At 35.9% G+C, this 20,258-nt stretch overlaps 1 protein-coding gene across 3 annotated transcripts in view; it reads right to left on the bottom strand.

Moving 5' to 3' along the window:
- PDE7B (phosphodiesterase 7B) overlaps nucleotides 1–20,258 on the bottom strand; it is a 2,106,446-nt gene that overhangs the window by 817,424 nt on the left and 1,268,764 nt on the right. For all 3 annotated transcript variants that reach the window (XM_044076350.1, XM_044076357.1, XM_044076343.1), the window contains one exon: nucleotides 18,561–18,644. In XM_044076350.1, coding sequence (XP_043932285.1) covers nucleotides 18,561–18,644 — 84 coding nt within the window. The remainder of the gene's footprint in view (nucleotides 1–18,560; nucleotides 18,645–20,258) is intronic.

The following is a 20,258-nucleotide window of genomic DNA, read 5'->3' as shown; positions in this document are numbered from 1 at the left end:
GGAGAAAGCAACTGGAGAAAAATAGTTAATAGAGGAATGGTAGGAGGGGGAAGGTATTGCCTTATAAATCAGACAAACATTACCTGTTAGTAACCTATTAAAACACATAATGTGATGAAGTTCCTGAAGCCTTTCTAAGATGTTCAAGTTTTGCATTCCTATTATCTTTCTAGTTAGCTAGCTTTTCATTTTTTCCTGGTGGTTTATCCAAAGGCTAAAGAATAGAGTATTATATTCACTAATGAGTTTTATCAGTGAGCTATAAAGTGGTATAATGACCTCTTTTGAGAGACCTGACCTGCCATTTAGAATGGGGACTACTGAATATGCTTTTCTGAACTAGATAGACTTAGGGTGGTCAAAATTTAATCTGTTGACAATTGTTCCTAGATCTTTAAAACTGGTACATTTTTGATGATATGTCCACTTATTCTATAATCATAATTTATGTAATTTTTGCACCATCATAATTCTAAACTGACATTAATAGTAAGTATTTACTATTGTTTTTATTATGTATATTTTGTAGACCACCTTGGAGAATTTTGATATCTTTTATCAAGCTAATAATGATATTCAGTTTGCAGTTATCAGCTTATTTGATTATCTGTAGCCTTTTTTCTACTTTTATGTCTGAGTAAAATAGTCAAAAAAATAAGTGCCCAAACTACATGGCCCTGTGGGTAACCACTGGTGACCATTGTTATGACAAACAAGCAAATTCAAACTCGTTTTTTTATGTCTTCTTCATAGGTTCATAGGCTCAAACTAAGCTTACGGCTGAAGATCCATCAAGACACTTACCCACTATCCCCCCTCAGCATATTAGTTACCTGGTAAGATTATTTCCAATACCCAAGGCAGGAACATATTGTGCAACCCATGTATTACCAAATAAAATACATAATGATTGCTATTTAATGCTTTTAAGGGTGGGACAGTGGTGCAGCAGGTAATGCTGTCGCCTCACAGCAAGAGGCTCCTTGACTCAATCTTCAGCTGGGGTGCCTTCTGTGGGGAGTCTGCATATCTTTCTTATGTTTGTGGCAGTTTCCTCCCACATTCCAAAGACATGCAGTAGGTGTATTGGATATTGTCAGTCATGAAGTGACACCCCGACCTCATGTGCAAAAATGGAAAAAAAGGCATTGTAGATGGATGGATGGCTGGTTGGATTTAATGCTTTTAATTTGTCAGTCATTCCCTTATGTGATGTCAGCACCAGTGACACAGAGGGAAAAAGCTGAATACGGTGGCCTGAATTTGATTAGTGGCTTGGGCACTTGACGGAACTTGCATAGGCACGTTCAAGGTGGGATGCAGGGCATGGCGAAGAAACCTTGATGAGTGGATGGGAAACAAAAAGTTTATCCCAGGGATCACTTCAGTGTTCACTGGACAGAGGCACAGGGAACTAATCTAAGGGGGCGGCGAAAGCCAACACATTCTGGCTAGGCTTATAAATGCCTTCGGGCAGATAGCCTAGTACCTACATATAAACCTATGAACCCTCTAGAAATGCAGAATTTCAGGGCCAGCAGTGTTTTCTTTAACGACCTAACACTCTCTGCAGGCCAAAGGCTACCGTGCAAGGGACATACAGAGAGACGGACATAAAGATAATGAAAGTACAGGCTGGTAGCCTGTTTAGGGGCTAAGATAATCAAAGTTGTGCTAAGCAAAAATGGGTAGGGATCATTCTTTTAACTTAATTTAATCAGTGTTACCTGTCTTGTATACATAACTGAGTTTCTCACTATTTAAAATATGAATTTACTGCATCTGACACTGGGTACATTACAGTATCAGTTAAAGCTTTTTTATTGTTATGTACAAAGCCCTATGTGCCATTGAAGGCTTGTTATTTCAGTAAACTTAGCACTAGACACCGTAAGCCACTATTTTCAGTTTTACAATAATTTAATTGAACTGGTTCCCGGACTTTGCTACTTTAAGTTCATTTGTTTGTTTTTATATAACTCACTGTTTTAGAGAGAGCTATTTTTTTTACAGTCATAAAGAAACAAATGGTTGGCATTTATGAAGTTATCAGTTATGCATTCCAATGTGATTTTTGCATTAATGGTTTCCTTATGCAAGTTAGATTTTTTTGCAAAAACTGCATTTTCCAAGGCTGCATCTGCAATTCTGTTTTTAGCTGTGTTGTATGCTACCTAATTAATACTCCGGGTACAAACTAAAACAAAATAATTTTCCTGACAGTCTGTCTATGAAATTAGCACAAAACACATTTTACTGTTCTCAGGTGAATCAAATTACAAGCATGCATTCTAAAATCAGATAAATGCCCTGATAATCTCTGCAATAAACATGACAATGCTGCATCACAGCTTCTCACTGAGACTGTACCAATCCATGCTAACCTTCTTGAGTTATGTTCCCCTCCTCTGTCTTTCACCTACCCTTTCTCTGTTTGAGTTTCATTCTCTGCCAATTCAGTCTGGCTTCAGACTGACTCAACACCTTGGCAAAAAAACAAATCAGTGAAGACATTTCTTTCACCTTGAAGCTACCCAGATAATCAATAACTTCATGTTGCTTTCTATCCTGAATCTCCCATTCAGTAGTTTTAGTTTATTGATCTTCTATTAAGACCTACTTCATTTTCAAATAAGCCTTTAAGGCTGGCTATTATCACAAATATAAACGTTGAATATTTTGTCATATATCCTCTTATCATCAGTGCCATTCTGCACTGTTTTTGCTGTTTCTTATAAGATGTTACCATAGTTACCATGGTGCTGATAATAACAAACAGCATTTAAAATATTACTAAAGAAATACAATTTGCAGAAAATTGTCAGAATCATATGATTTCACAATCATTGGGTAAGGCTGGCAATGTGAACACATGATTTAATGAAATAAAAATTGTACAGCAAAGCTTAGACTACGATCTCTCAACGTATATACCATTAAACCAAAGGATGATAAAACTAAATAAATAAATAAATCCAACAAATAAGTAACATATTTTGGAAGATTTAAATGCATAATAACGCACATATCAGATATGGCTAAAGTAATAGTGGACGATAGCAATGTGAAAACTGATGGGTGGAAAAAAATGAAGTGTATTTCACTTTATTCATTTATTTACAGACTAATTCATTTAAAAAATGTATCCATTTATTCACAAATGCATACACCTGTACTGGATGCCATTACCATATACCAGTTCAATAATTTTAACACAATTTAAAATAATTTTCCAATTACTTTGTGAAGATGCTGGACTATAACCTGACATTTGCAAGTGGTTGTTGTAGCTTTAGTGCACAGCGTATAAAGGTGTCACCCTGTCACATATATGCATATCATTGTTTATCTGCTTGCTCTTCTCTACACTTACAAGTATTCCAATACTTTTGTTGAAGACCCTATTAAACATGCTAGCCAAATGTGGTAAACCCTACAGCACAAACCAAGCTAAACCTTGGCACCAGACTTACTGAGGTTTACAAACAAGTCTGTCGAGTGAGTGCTGGTGAGCAATGCACATATATGTGTGTGAGTGTGTGTCTATATACATATATATATATCTATATACATATATATATATATATATATATATATATATATATATATATATATAAATATATATCCATGTATACCTACACACAGAGGTAGAACTGTATATCAGTTAAGATAAATGTGCAGAAACCCACAGACCAAGATTTGAATTGTGTCTTCTCTGAAATTAGACTGCAGTGATATGTACACCAGAGTATTTGTAGTAAACGGAAATAGAAGGGAGTCAGGAAACAACTTAATTTTATATATATATATATATATATATATATATATATATATATAGCTATATATACTGTATGTATATCTATATAGCTATATACACACACACACACACACACACACACACACACACACACACACACACACACACACACACACACATGACACACACACATATATATAGTGTGTGTATGTATATATATATATATATATATATATATATATATGCGTGTGTGTGTGTGTGTGTGTGTGTGTGTGTGTGTAATTTAAATATAGATGTGTAGAATCATCGCTCATTAAATCAACACCTGCACATCAATACTCACTGTAACTGACCAACCAAATGGGCAACATTATACCAACTGAAAAAGAGAAACAAACATTTTCCTTTTGTAATGTGACTGTCAGCTGAAAAACAAACAAATAAAAACACCTTGTCCTTTCTCTATGATTTGTATTTATTTATCCTTTGTTGGCCAGGTTTGTCCCACTAGGCTAGCAAACTCTTTTCAGGGAAGCCCCGAGGTGGTATTTTTACCACTAGGGGAAATTTGGTATCTACATCCAGGAACTTTTTCTATTCTTTTTGATTGGTGTCATGGGATTTTTTTATATCCACTTGTGCTACCTGCAGCTCTAGCAGATGGGACCTCAGTTTAACATCTCATCCAAAGGATGACACATTCTGGAATGCAGCACTGCAGTGTCAGCATTTGAGCTTTCTGATGTAGGAATAGAACCCACAGTCTTCTGCACCAAAGGCGACTGTGCTACCTGTTGAACCACTGACACTGCTAATCTAACATAACCCGCAAACACTCACATACACACTCTACTATCCTGCAATGCCATAATGTTGTGCATCCCAAAATCTCGACATTAACACACAGAGGCACTGATCATAACCCAAAGTACATCTTCTACATTCCTCTGTTCAGTAAACACAGGTACAGCTATATATTTAGTTAGAACAATGGCTAGATATAGATATAAATATCACTGCTTTTGGGAATTTGCCATCCAAAATAAAAAAATAAAAAAAACAAAACATGGTGCACACCTCCTTCATTTCAAACCTACTCTTAATTGTTTATTACTTCTTTCCCCACTTCCTTTTGTCTCCATTTGTGAACATGAAACAACATTCTTTGTTCTTGATACTTTCTTGTCTTGCTTAGTGTTACCCTTTTGCCACTAAACTCACGTCTCTATATTCATTTAGTTATTCTTTTACTTTCATTTTTGATGAGGATAGTCAAGCTAGGGTGTCCCATTTTCAATAAAGGTCAATCTAGTAACTACTAAGTGTAACAACAGAAAAATCATTTTGTGAAAAGGAAATAGGTGTAGATGGGATAAAGCAGTTAATGTTAGGAAGAAATAGTGGTGTTAGAAAGAAAATACAGAAATAAAACAAGTGGTTAGAGCTGGAGGACAGTCAGAAAAATTTGTAGGAACACAAAGAGAGAATAAATGATTGCAGGAAGAGAATAAGTTACCTTCAGTAATATTACAGGTATATTTCCATTCTGTGAGGAAATGCGATTTGAGTGTATTTTAGAAGCTAACATCTTCTGCCACATTTCTCAGATTAAATGGAAATGTACTAAATCCTTTGCTGTTGGAGACAGAGATCATGGAGCTGCAGTATTTATTTCCTGAAATAGGGATGTACACAGATTAATTGAAGAGTATCACATGATCTCATATTTTGCCTCCAGGTCATGATATTTGATGGAGAGGGGGCAGTTGTTCAAGTATAGCAGCTTGTGTATAGCTGTTGCTGCTGGAGACATTCAGTCAGGTTCTGCTGGCATAATATTAGATGACGATGCATCCTCTCCTGTTGATTGTTTGCAAAATGAACTGCACTATGATATGATTGGTCTGTTTTAAAAAAAAAGCAGGAATAATGATAGGCCAGTTAACAGATGCACTGATCACAGTGGGGATGGGAAGTGAAAAGAGTTAACAGTTGCAATTTAGCATAGCTGGATAAAATGTAATGTCCCTGTAAAGCTATTTCAACCTTTGGTTACTTCAAGTGACAACTAGGACTCTGTGTGAGTGAGATTTGAGCTAGCTCTCACTGATGCAAGCAAGCAACATGGTAGATGTAAGTTCTTTGACTGGAATATCATCTAAGGAATGAATACCGTCTGTAAGCATATGTTCAGATGGAGAGCTGTGAAGAGCTATTTTAGACTTATGCAGGAAGTATTTGAGAAGGAAGAATCAGTCTTTGAGTGGCAAACTATTTTTGCACTGTTTGGAAATGCAGTTGTAGTTTAGCTTGCTGTAATGGAATTACCTGAAAGGACAGTGGCTGAGTTGCCCATGTATTAGACTAGTTTGGAGTTTACACAGGAGTTCATGTTTCACTTACAAAGATATTGAATGCTAGCAGACTTGGAGCACCTGTGTTAATGGGAATAAGAGAAGAGATGGAGATATTTCATCTGTTGGCTTAGACCATGTTTGTGAAAGAGCAAAGGTAACCAACAGGTAGTACCCCAATTTAGATGCAACACCATCATAGTCTGAACAAGCTTTGTATCAGTGAAAGTGTTAAATGCCTTTGATAAGTCAAGACAAATTGCACCTACTAAGTTACACTTGAGCTTTTGGAAACATTATTTATTTGAGTGCAGAAAAGAATACTACACACAGTGAGATACTTCAAGGGCTGTTGTTGGACAAATTTGTTCAAGATGCACGGAAAAAAAGATAAGTCAATAGGAAGATAGTTGTTCAGCTTCACAGAAGGACCACGTTATACAGGGGTTTGATCACCTAAGACATGTTTCCAATAACTGAGAAGATAAGGACTTCTTTTATGAACATATTGATTAAACTGATTAGAGGATAGGATATGAATCTAACCAAATTTGTAGGAATTCTAGAGTAGTTTTGTCAAGGGTGCTTTCTTAAGTATTTAAACTAGTGCTGTTTAGAGGGCAGATGTATTCTATGTCATAACAGATGATGGGCACAGCTGCTCAGGGTGGTTTTCTAGTATATATATATATATATATATATATATATATATATATATATATATATATATATATATATATATATATATATATATACACACACACACACACACACACATATATATATATATATATATATGTATATATATATATATATGTATTATGAAATCATGAAATTGTTTAGTAAAATGATGAGTAATGTCTGTGTCACTGAAACGGGGCAAAGGAGATGGAGTGCTGTGGGCAGTAAATAGAATATGTTCATTTGAAGTACAGAACTTGTAGGGGTTATCTGCATGAAACTTTTACTGGCTTAGAATGTGTAGATATATATATATATATATATATATATATATATATATATAGAGAGAGCGAGAGAAAGAGAGAGATATACAGATATATATATTTTACTCCCGAACTTTCACACAATTTTGATTACTGATGAAAGCAATGGAAAATTTACAAAATGTACTCTTTTTAGCTGAGGAGGTGCTAAATTATCAAGAATGAAAATAAAAATAAGGTATGAGATTGCCCTATTCAATGATAGCTTGACAAGAAGGTAAAAATCAACAGTTAAAGAGTTCTTTTAAAACAGGTTCTGTTAAATTTTTAGCATGAACGTGCTTCATATTTCTCATTAGATATTGCCACCTGGTTGTGTCAACCTTGACTTTAGGTGATGGTCACTGCTGATATATCACCTCTACCCCATGTACAAAATGTGAAAAATTGGGTTGATCCCAATGCCAATTTTGTGGTGGGTTTGTAAGGCCTTGTCAGGATTACTTTTGTACCCAGGACTTCTGTTCTTTTGAATAGCCAGTGGAATTAGTGAACTAGGGCCATGCAACTGTTTTGCAGGTAGGAAAGTTCATCTAAGAACACCTTCCAATTGATATTTATGTCCCTTATGATGATGAGTTCAGTTTTATACTCATGGTAAGACAATCCAAGGGAGTCACCAAGAACTGAGCGAACTTTGCCAGGTTGTATAGTTAAGTACTTTGCCCTGTGTTTGATCACGCTACAAAAGAATGGGCTTTGCCATTACAAATTTAGTGCTAAGAAACATAACTAAAAAACAAAAAAATGAAAAAAAAAACCTTTCTTTGCAGCGACAAGCCCACTGCACTCCCTACACCTCTAAACTTATATATACAAACCCCAATCTCACACTAATGTGGCGAGAAGGGAAAATAATGAAAGAGCACTGCCAACTGCCATAATCCAGTGAACTGTGGCAAAGCATTCCACTACATTCAAAATATTATAAACATCAACTCAGTCGTATATGCCTCAGAGGTGAATAGGTATACCTATATAAACAATCCATTGAGAGCAGTCCTGAATTATTGAAATTTTAATATTTACTACCTACGTCTATTTCTGTGTTGATAGAAGAGTCTGAGCCTTAGACAAAAAGCAGTTGAGGTAACTGTTGCAGTGAACAGCAACTCCACCAGCTCCGACATAGTTCAGATTTGCAAGCAAAATATTATAACTAGGAATGGTGAACTCTTGACCTCTGCCACTGCATTTAAATCATGTTTCAGAAACTGCTGGCAGGTCTAGTTGATGAAGCATGACACAACTCTTGACAGCTCACCAAATTTAATGCTCATGCCTGTGCAGTTAAATGGGCTATTTTGGCACCTGAGATTTTACATAAGTTTTCATTAAGAGGATTGATTGCCAAACATTAGTAAGTCATGAAACAGCAGCACAGAGATGAGTTTAGTCAGGCAGGAAACATGATACAAGGATTTGTTTCTTCCTAATTGTAAATTTTACTATCTTGTTAATTTTACTATCTTCCCAGAGAAAAATGATTTTGTGGTAATTTGACATATAGTATGTTTGTGTACGGTAATAGAGTTGCGTCCAAATGAGAATTTAGGAGTTTGTAGCATACAATAATGTAAGTTAAGTACTGAAACTTAAGTTTATGTGTGAATCATGCACAGGTGCAGACAGGCTGTAGCACAGTATGACACAGTAACACTGCATTGGTTCTTTTCACAATTGAACTGATTGGGTTTGCAGACATGAGGTCAAATATCTCAAGGTGAGACAGGAGGTTGGGGAGGTTCTTAGATTAAAATGTTCAGGATTCCGCACTTTGGCAATGACTGAAAAATATTTTAAACATTTTTGTAAGTCCTCCTTATGAACCCAGAAATCATGTGGGGTATGTAAGGGTGGTGTACAATGGATGGCACTGTTACATGTATTGTTGGATATAGGCAAAGTAATGAGGTAGAAACAGTGCCCTGTAACTCAGAGGGATCCGGAGTTTTCAGGAAATCAAGATGATTTACAACTGACTGCATTGCTGCTGAGACATATGAGAGAGTCAAGATGCCTGAATCACCCAGGTGAGGCCTGTAATTGTACATTGTCATGAACATTCTGGTCTGTTCAAACTTCCTGGAACATAGCATATGGAGGGAACTGTAAACATAAGGGTAGAGTACATTATAGCAGGTCAGCTTTCTTGTTTGCATGTGCACGTATTGAGCACACTAACTATATCTCTCTACAGAAGGACATACAGAAGGATATGATTGATCTTGCAATGCATGTGTGTAAGCCAGGAAAGGCACTGGTCTTGATTAGCATTTTGTCATCCCCTGGAATAATGCTGAGATTAAATGATTAAGTAAATGGATTTAATTAGTGAATATGTAGCTGCAGTTAATTTTACGGGGTTACTGTATGTGTCAGTTAGGAAGGAGATGGTGGACAAGCCTTCTTGCTTTTACAGAGATGATTTTCACATTTTACATAAAGCCTTCATTATTCTTACAGTGCCTTTTAAGGCATAATCTATCTGCTGGACAATCCAGCCTAGTAAAGTCTAATTCAGAACACATTAAGGAATCGCTCTACCCAATGCAAGGAATCTTAACAAAAAAAAAGCCTGAACTTGAGGCCCTCCTACAACTTGAACTCCTGTATATGTGTGTAGTTAATAGACACAGTTTGAACACAATGTAATCACTCCTTCTTTTCCTGGGTTTAATGCCTATCATGTCTTCAGAACTAATGGCAATTGTAGGGGATATATATAATTTTTAATGATACCATCACCTTTCTGCTGACTCCTTGGAACCCCATATTTGAGCCCTTAGATGTCCAAATCACCCTAAACCAGATAAATTACCATTTCCTAGCTAGATAGCTGCTACAGAATACCCTCTTTTCCCTGTTGATTTTGATATCTATCTTAATCCCTTATCTGAAATCCCAATTAATCCCAGCACATTTATACCAATATATACCCAAGGTATTTCAACTCTTCGTCAGTAAAAACTGGCTGACCTACCTTGCCAGTGATTGCCATGCCCGATACTTCCTTGATGTTATAAATTCGAATGTATAAATAATTAACCATCATACTAGGGGCACATACACCCTTGATCTTATCTTCATAAATATGGCCACCTCTTGTACACTTCCATATGCATCATCTTCCCTTGTTAAATCACACCATTACTTAGCAACCTTTTCCTTTAAAACTGGTGGTACTTCCCCTACAAATATGTCTTGTTTATGACCTTCTCAAAATCACACCTTCTTCAATTACTTGATGACCTAGTAAATTTTGTTGTACTGCTATTTTAGCAGACATGATTGTTAAAGTAAGCACCTATGTCTGCCTTATTTTATCACTTAAATATTTGCATTGTTAAGACAGTCAATACCTGCACTAATACAATGGAAAACTTAAAAACAAATCCTATGGTGGAATATCCATATAAATAAATTATAGAACAACTAAAACATATTTAATGCTTATAAGAGGTTCCACTCTACTCACCTAAATAGAAAAGAGATTAACAATACCATTAGGAATCTCAAAGCTGAATATGCGCATAAAATATATAATGAAGTCAAAAATAGCTAAGTTAGGAACTAATACCTATCAGTGTTCGGAGCTAGTCCACAATAATACTGCCCACTCTTAACCAAAGGAAATAGCTAATACCCTACAGTTCTAGCTATTCCATCCCATCCAAAGTCCCAACCACCTTTGTAGTTACTATGGATTAAATCCTCTGTCACTTCAAAAGTTAAGGACACCTCATCTATGGGCCCTTGGTCAGTGTTAGGTCCTCTGCTATTTGGCATCCAGCACTCACTCAATCCTGGCCAATGGTTATCTAAGGTTTGAGATGTTATTCATTCCTTCTCTGACTTACAGCTGCTCTAATATTGGTCAGACTATGTTAAAAATGGAGCAAGAACTATGGTAAAAAACTAAGTGTGAAAAATGTAGCATCGCCATTTTGTTAAACAAAATATTTCCACATCAGACCATATATATAACACACTCCTCCAATCAGCCGATCAGATTCTGTTGTAAGAGCTCTTGATAATTCCTTCCCTTTTGACTATCATGTCTTCATAGTAGTTTGGACATTTTTCTATATGGTTCAAATATTTGCAAAAGTATCTCTTCTAAAGCCATATAAGTCTTAATTTTCCTTCCGTATCTGGCTCAGGATTGTATATAATGCCCCTTTTGACATATATTTGTTGAAACATGTCACTTATCTTGAGAGACCTCAGATATTCAAAATTATAAAGATGAATGGTCTCAAGACCTTCAATTATCTGTACACATTGTCAAATATATTCCTGTAGCTTGTCTTTTACAGACTCACATGTGATGATCAGTGCCTGGCCTTTTGAGCCATGAAAGACCAGATCCTCCTTCACCTCCATTTCATGTGCAGGACAAATGGTTCTTCAAATGCTCTGTTAAATAGCCTAAACATTCCTCAACAATTACATAAGCTGTATAGGTGTGATAGATTCATATCCTGATGTATCCCCCACCTTTGGAACAAATTTTCTGTACATGCCAAACAGAGCAGCACCCTTGTCACATTTAAAGATCATGTTGAAATGATTTTGACTGGGTGAAAAATAAACCTATCATAAAGCAGAGTGTTGCTTTATTATGAGAAAGTGATCACAAGCCCTCTGCTTAGGATCTCATTTTCATAATAAAACCAACTGTTTTTTCTTTTCACTTTATCTGAGAAGTGCTTGGCACTGCATTCAATTGGGAGCAGCATTTGCAGCATGCTGGTATTGATATTTGATCTAAGAGAACTAGTACCCATTCAAATGAATATAAAAAGCCCTATATCCGAATGTTTTTTGTTTTGTAATAAGTATCTGCACATCTGTGTGGGCGTGATAAATTGGTAACCAGCTGTAAAACACTGATTTATTTTTGCTAAATTTATTTATCTATTAATTATTTACTTATTTTTGTTTATCGGGAAAGTCTGCCTGGGATTAAACCCTTTTTCAGCAGATACGTGAGTAGAAAAGCTCCACATTTAACATCGGTTTTGACATATACATAAAATACAGTTGCACAATATCAGAAAGAATACAAAATATAGGTAAGTGTACATACATGAGAGGAAAAAATACAATAGGTTACATAAACATCATTTAGAAACAGAGCATGTACTTAGCTTGCACTGGTATGTACAGTGTTGAACATTCATTAGAAATAGACACAAGTTTGTATATAGCAAAGAAAGATATAACACTGAAAAAATATACTGTAATATTACCTAGAATTTCTAGCAATTAAAATAATGAAAAGAAGAGACAGCTTAACTTTGAGATATTAGAAAGTGGAAGGCAGTTGACAATGACATTTAGTATGATGTTAGTAGTAGTACAACTATGAAAATATTGTTAAATTTAAGATTGTTTAGTGAAGTAATTAGGAAAGCGAAAATGTTTGGGGCTATTTTGACTGTTATACAGAGTATTTGTTTTGGATAGATGAGGAACGACAGTGATGAACCTGTGACGGGGGGGCAGTGAGATAGTGGTTGATGTAATTAGAAAGAAGTAGAGACTGAGCCTTGTGAACCTAGATCCTACAATTGATATAATTTATTGAAATTAAGTTTCTCCTTGTGGTTAAGTGACTATTTTTCTGGTCTGACAGAGAAAAAGCAGGAAATAGAAGAAATAAGTATTTGGAGAAAGGGTAGCAGATGTGGCAAAAAAAATCTAGCTGGGAGCTGAGTAGCAGCAGAGCAACATTTTCTAAGATATTATTTTAGTAGCAACTTGAAGGCATGTAGGTTGTCTGTCCATCTATTTTATTTGTAATGGGATAGAGTTCCATTTTTTAGTGACTTGGTGTGAGTATAAAGAAACCCCATCTGAGCTGCCTCTTTTTGGACAAGGAGAGGAGTGATTTGTTACTTGACCACAGTAATCAAGAACCAGAGTATGGTTGGAGCATATTTTTCAATGATGGGCATTTTTCATGTAAATGAATTAAGTTGTAGATTATCTTGCATTGTGAGTATGTAAGGTAGTGGGGGAGTTCTAGCCAGAGTAAATTTCTAAGGGCTATGCAGTGATGTTTTAGTGTAATATTTGCTGCAAATTTGGCTAATTTATTGTAACATGTCAAGTTTATTTTTAAAGATGGTATTGAGATTTGTAAAGATGGGGGCTGCCTATAAAAGGGATGGAAGTAGGTAGGCACTGACTATAGATTTTCCTGCTCTTGAATGAAAGGTTTAGCTCTGTATATTGGTCCTAGTTTCCAGTGTGTCTTTTTGATGGCCTGGAGCAGGTGTTGGTTGTATTTAAGTTTATCATCAAGTAAGACTTTGTTTGTGGTATGCATTCAAGTTTTGTGTTGTCAGATGACAGGATGTAGTATTTGTGTCTTTGCTGTATAAAACATTTGGGGTAAAGAGCATTAGTTTTGTCTTTTTGCAGTTGAAGAATAGGTTTGCATTGGTGAGCCAGGATTCAGTGGATAGGAAAGCATATTTAATGATATCTTGCAGGTTATGTAGTGATTGTGTATAACAGATGAGTATTGTTTCAGCTGCATATACAATAAGGTTATTTATTGAGAAGCAGTATGGAGTTTGTTGCTAAATATGATAAAAAGGAGAGGCCCAAGTATTGAACCTTGGGGAACCATGGCTGCGATTAGCATGAATGTTGACAGAAATCATTTCTACTTACCTGAGTGTTGTCATTTTGAAAGATAACTATGGAACCAGGTTAGAGTGGATGTGTTTAGACCACGAGATGCTAGTTTCTGATGTGATACTGTGTGAAAGGCTTTCTGACAGGTCAAGAAAAATAGATTAGGCTGAGTCTTCATTGCTTCTGTGCTAATTGATGGTATTGGAAAAACTGAGGAGGGCAGCTGTGGTGTTATGATTTGGATGGAATCCATACAGTATAGGAGAACATACGGACATTGAAGAATTTCATTAGTTGGGAGTGAATACATTTTTTTAGAATTTTGGATAGGAGTGATAGGATTGCTATATGCCAGCAAATAGTCATGTTTGTTAATTTGCTGCCTTTATGGAAGGGAACTTTAAATGTCTTTTTTCCATATTGTTGGGACATATTTTTCACATATGGATCTGTTGATTAAGATGGAGTTAGGGAATACTATGGATGTGGCTGCAATTTTTTACATATTCTGTTGGTAGGTTGCCATCTGCTAAGGCTGTCAGCTGTAATTTTAGTAAATATTATTTTATTGTTGCAGTAGGGACAGGCATGGGCATGAATTGCTGTATAGTACTATGGGTTTCTGGGATGGTGGATGATAGTTTGGAGTTGTGTTTATCAATTTCTAGGATTGAATTAACAAAGTATTAGTTAAACTGATTTGTAATGCTGCCTGAGTTCTTACGGATTGTTGGAGAGGGAGTGAAGATTTGCCCTGGGTGTAATTTTTTTTTAATGTTACTCAACACGGTTTCCAGCCTAACCACAGCACTGCTACTGCCCTCTTATCTTTTACTCATACAATTGCTGAGGTCAGAGATAATAACCAACTTGAGTCCTGTCTCTTTCTTGATCTATCCAAAGCATTTGATACCACGTCTCACCCTAAATTTATAACAACACTAACTGAACTTAACCTCTCTCTCCTGCCACCATGCAGTGGTTCTCCAGCTTCCTAACAGATGACAATCTCTCTGATGGCTCACTTCTTGTTCCCCTTTCTTACCTGTAAAAACAGGGGTCCCCCAGGATTTATCATAGGCCCCCTTCTATTTAATATCTTTGCCAACAATCTTCACTCTACCTGGAACCACTCTACTTTTATGCAGTACACAGATGACTCATCTCTTACCACATCCTCTAATAACTTGTCTCAGCTCCTTTCTCATGCACAAAACACTTAACTCCATAAAAACATGGCTCAATGAAAACTAGCTTTTCCTAAACCCTAAGAAAACTAAACTCTTACTCTTCCTACCTAATTCACTCTCAGGTCAAAAATCTTCCTTCTCCATCTCCTCACTAGATATCACTATCATCAAAGCAGACTCACATACATAACTCTTGGCACCATAATAGATGACCAGCTTAAATCTGACCCTCATATTCATCAATATATTAAGACGACTCACCAAAGATTAGGATTATTGAATTGTAACAAAAAAACTCCGTACTGCAGAGGTTAAACTATCCCCAGCTAGAGCTTTCCTTCTGCCAGGCCTACTCTATGCCACTCCCATCCTTACAAACCTACAATCCACCTTACTCTCACAACTAGAACAAACCTATAATGAAATTGCCAAATTTGCAATTAAATACCCTTATAGATGTCACCATTGCATTGCACTGAAAGAACTACAATGGCCTGAATAACCCCACCGACTTCTTATAGCACAACTACAAATGACCCACTCCATTCTATACAAACCTACTGCTTGTCCCTCCCTCTCAACACTAGTTTCCTTCTGCACCCCCACCAGACCTCTCAGAAGCTCTGACCAACAACTCCTTGACTTACGTAAGCCCAACAGAAATATAGGAAAATTTCTCTACAACCACAGTGTATCGTTAGCCTGGAACAAACTTCCGACGCACATTAGAAACACTAATCTATTCAAAAAAAACAACTAAAACTCTTCCTCCTTAGCTCATGCCTACCTAAATCCTTCCATCCTTCCCAAGCTTACCTCACATCTCAAACCTTATCTTTCTCTCCCCACTCAAACATTTTCTCAGTTTACTCTTTCTTTCAATCTACCATGATAAATAGATTTACTATACGTCACATCCCAGCTTCCACTGCATCTGCAAACAATGTAATTCTTGTTTTGTATTCTATTCTTAGCTGTTACTGTATCTCTTAGTGGTTTTCATCTCTTGCCTCCTCTATTCCTGCTTTTTTTTTTTTTTAATACAGTCAAGATGATCCTCAGGTGTAAATATATATTGTAAAAGTCAAAGATGCTACTTTCTTTCAATTGTAATATCTGAAAACTGTATTGTCTATGCTAAATTATACTTGTTTTTTATCACTATAACTACCATCTATAACTTAGATTATATGTTTCTATCGTACTGTGAATTTATTTATGTAATTACTATGGAGCTTTTCTCCTCGGGTCTCCACTGAAAATGGGCTTATGGTCCAGTTGGACTAGCCTGGTTAACAAATGTCAAATAAATAAATAATGAACAACCAGAAGTGAGTGGAGTTGTTTTGATGTGATTTTTGGAGGTCTGGGAAATAGATTTTTTTTGTCACTGGTTATTTGCTGTTTTATAGGGTTCTATGTTCCTGTACGGCTCTTTGAGTTTTGGTTTTAGACCATTCTTTTCCAGAATTTTCTGTCTTTGTCATTATATCTTTTGTTCCATGTGTTAACCCTGGGGCTAAGTTTGATGTGGTGTGCTTGATCCTGTTGGATGCCTGTTCACTTAGTACTTTTAGAAATGTCAAGTTAAAGTGAGTGGCTGCTTCATCTAAGGGTAGAGTTTTTAGTGTGTTCCAGTTGTATTAAGAGAAGATTGAGTTAAATTGTTCTATGTTCAATTGCTTTTTTGTTGTAAACTTTGCAGACTACTTGTCTAGGAATTTTTTGTCTCTGTCTTACTAAGTAAGTTGGGACGTGGTCACTAATAGTGTCTGGCAGGGTGCCACTGGAGGTTATGGCCCCACACCAAGGCTATTGACATGACAGACAAAAGCAATAAGTGGAGTAATTATTATTAGTAAGTATTATTATTGTCTAGTATTTACCTATTAATGTATGAACATATAAAAATAAATAATAATAAAAAAAACATTTAAGAGGAATGATGTCTCCCAAGAACTCAGAGCATATAACAATACAATAAGAGGATGGAGAAAAATGTATTGAACACATTTCAGTAATGCACTAAATTACTACAGCAGCAAAAGCTACTGTATATAAATGCTAGAGATACGTAACTGAAATCACTTCTGTTAGAGACAGCACCTGGAAAGCAAGTGCACATGACGGAGCATAGTGCTGTGTCAAAGGAGAAGAGAATGATGGAGTACAGTCACTTTGGTGACCTAAGCCAATGTCATTTATTCAGTTTCCTTTGCATGTATATATTATTATATTAGGAAACAGAATAAATTAGATAAAGATGAAGGACATAAATAAAAAAAGAAAACAGAAAGATGAATACATAAGGAATGTTTGCATTGCAACTAATACATCACTTTCCAGTTTTCCACTTAAATTGTTAAAATGCCATGCCTCCTTCTATACCTCCTATCTTATTTTTTTCTTTAATCTGTGACAGTTTCTATCCAGTCTCCTGACACCTGGGCTCCATGATACTGCTCCTCCTTGCATGCTTTTAAATCAACTGCCTGACCTCTCTACACAACAGAAACATATATATATATATATATATATATATGGTTTACTATCATAAACTCGAAACTTAAAATAAATAGTGTCTCAATGTTCGAATTTAAACATCGGAAATGAACATTTCCGTATGTCCCTAATGTCGAAAACAGCTGTGTATTGTCGAAAATGTCGCTCGCGACATTTCTGACAATCAACAGCACTCCCACCCGTCCCGTAACTCCCTACCTAACTAGCCTAAACTCACAGTTATACAGGGGGGCAAGCCCCCTGCGCCCCCCACACCCCCCTAACTTAATATTCCAACTCCAAGATCGCACTACAGTGAGGAAAGGGATGTATTTCCCTAACCGCACTGTACCGTGATCCCCTCACATGAGCGATCGTTATAATTGCGAATGCACAGTCCATTCGCAATGATAACGTTCGCTCACATCACCTGCCTAACTATGAAGTATTCGAACATCTGTTGTTCGAATACTTCATAGCCGTGCAATTGCACGTCGGCATTGTGATAGTAAACCTATATATATATATATATATATATATATATATATATATATATATATATATATATGTAGTTCTCAACTTTACAATTGTGCAAGAGAGTAAAAAAGGGAAAAGAATGCATTAAGAGTACACAGCAGTCTTGTACAAATAACAGGACTGGTGTGAACGATAGAAGTCTATTAATTTTTGACGAAGTTTGCTGAAGAAAATATAAACAAAAGTCACTTTGTGAAATTGCATTCATATGACTGCAGGATACGTGACCTACTTATGGCATAGCAGTTTCGTTTTACTTAATCAGGTAAAGCTTTTTTTATTTCTTTATTAACTCAGATGTTTGTTGCCTTTTATACACCTAAATTTATTGTTGCATACTACCAAATCATTCCACAATATCTATTCCCTCTCCGTGCACTCAGATATGCAAACTCTGGCATGTCTTCTCTTGGCAGGAAGTGTATAGCAACATGAAGCAGAAAGCACCAACATTGTTTTGCAGTTCTCAGAACAAAAGTAAACAAAACAAAACAAAATAAATACATAAATAAATAAATAAATAAATTAGCAAACAGGAAAAAGTGCAAATAGAATTGTACTTAACTGTTTAAAAGTCGGAAATCGATGAATGGGTAGGACCCTCGTCTCTCAGAGAGAACCCCTGCTTGCCCTTTTACTCGTACATCTCCTGAAAGAAAAAATAAGAGAAAGATTACAGCTGTCTAGGATTTATTTAATTTAATTTGAGCAGTTAGTAATACATTCTTACATGGCTTCGCGAACATGCAGTTTCAGGTGATGACACATAAACTGTAAATACCTTAAAGTGAAGACACTAGGATACCTTTGCTTCACTCTGAAGGATCCGTAGCTGACATTCCTTCGTGAATACAAATGATGTTAAGGAAATTATTTACATGCATTTTATATCTGGTTCTTCTTAAATGTACACTTGAACATAACAGATAACCTCAAGGTTTTTTTACAAAGAGCGAAAGCCTCTCAAGTGTACCTCATTACGAGGAACGTACCTTATTTGGGCTATGAAAAAGTTCATGTTCCTCAAAGTTCCTCAATGTTCCACATTGAAATATAATGTCACACATTCAGTGTTAGGATTTTTTTAATTGAAATCCATGGTAAATAGAAATGAATCATATTAGTTCATTAAAAGATCTTCTTTATAAAAAAAACAGCATATTTTAACCTTCCTATGGCCTTCCTAATTGAAATTGTTAATAAGCCATTAGCATGTGTTCCACATTTTGCCCATTTGTTCCACATTATGAGGGCAAGTGTTCCTCATTTTGGAGATGGAAGGTTGAGAGCTATGGCGAAAGGTTCTCTTCTTGTACCTTCAAATTTATCATCATCGATGTAAGACTTATAAATGTTGCAGTATTACACATTTATTTTAACTCATTTACAGCGTTCATTGAATAACTAAAACTCGTAACACATATACCTGCTGTGGTCTGAAGGATTATGCTACTAAACCAGAATGTTGTCATGACCACGATCATTTCAGGTTTTATTGAATTATTTTAATGACATCTGAATTTGCTTAGGATTCAAATAAAGTCTTAGATTTTGACACAATCACTTGTATAGTATTACAAAAATTATGTAATCTTAATCTCCTACATGATTACGATCAGATGTCCCTTCTTGAACCCAGTCTTTCTTTCTTTAGAGGTGACAATCAAACCCACGGTTTTCCCAGACAGGATAAGAACCATATAGCTCTTTCATTCCCTGCACTGAGGGAGGGCATTAGCCCCCACATATTTTGGATATATATTAAGTTCAGAAATTCAAAGACAAGTGTGCATAAATGGGCATGCCTTGGTTGAAGGTTGGGCATCGAGCTGGCACCTTGACGTTTCGTAAAAGTCTACTGCCAATCATTAGCGGACCGGAGTTCCGCTGTGGCGACCCCTTACCGGGAAAAAGCCGAAAAGACAAACAACAACAACATTAAGTTGTGAAAAGAGTAATTTATGGGAATTGCAAGTATCCATGTATATAGTTCAAAATATTTAAAATAGATGAGGGGGTGGTGCCCCCACACACCCCCTTACTATATATACTAACTACAGGGTCGCACAACAGTGGGGAAAAGGCCATATATAACTTTCAGTGAAATGTGTTTCATTGAATTGTGTTTTCAGTGAATTGTGCACAGTCAAATGTGTTTCAGTGAAATGTGCTTTCAGTAGTCCTATACCCATAAATATATATATATATATATATATATATATATATATATATATATATATATATATATCTATATATATATATA

The sequence above is a fragment of the Protopterus annectens genome, chromosome 1.part1, assembly GCF_019279795.1.
Source record: "Protopterus annectens isolate FY-2018-M chromosome 1.part1, PAN1.0, whole genome shotgun sequence".
Lineage (NCBI taxonomy): Eukaryota > Metazoa > Chordata > Ceratodontiformes > Protopteridae > Protopterus > Protopterus annectens.
Note: the sequence above shows the minus strand (reverse complement) of the source record. Positions and strands in the feature narration are given on the sequence as shown.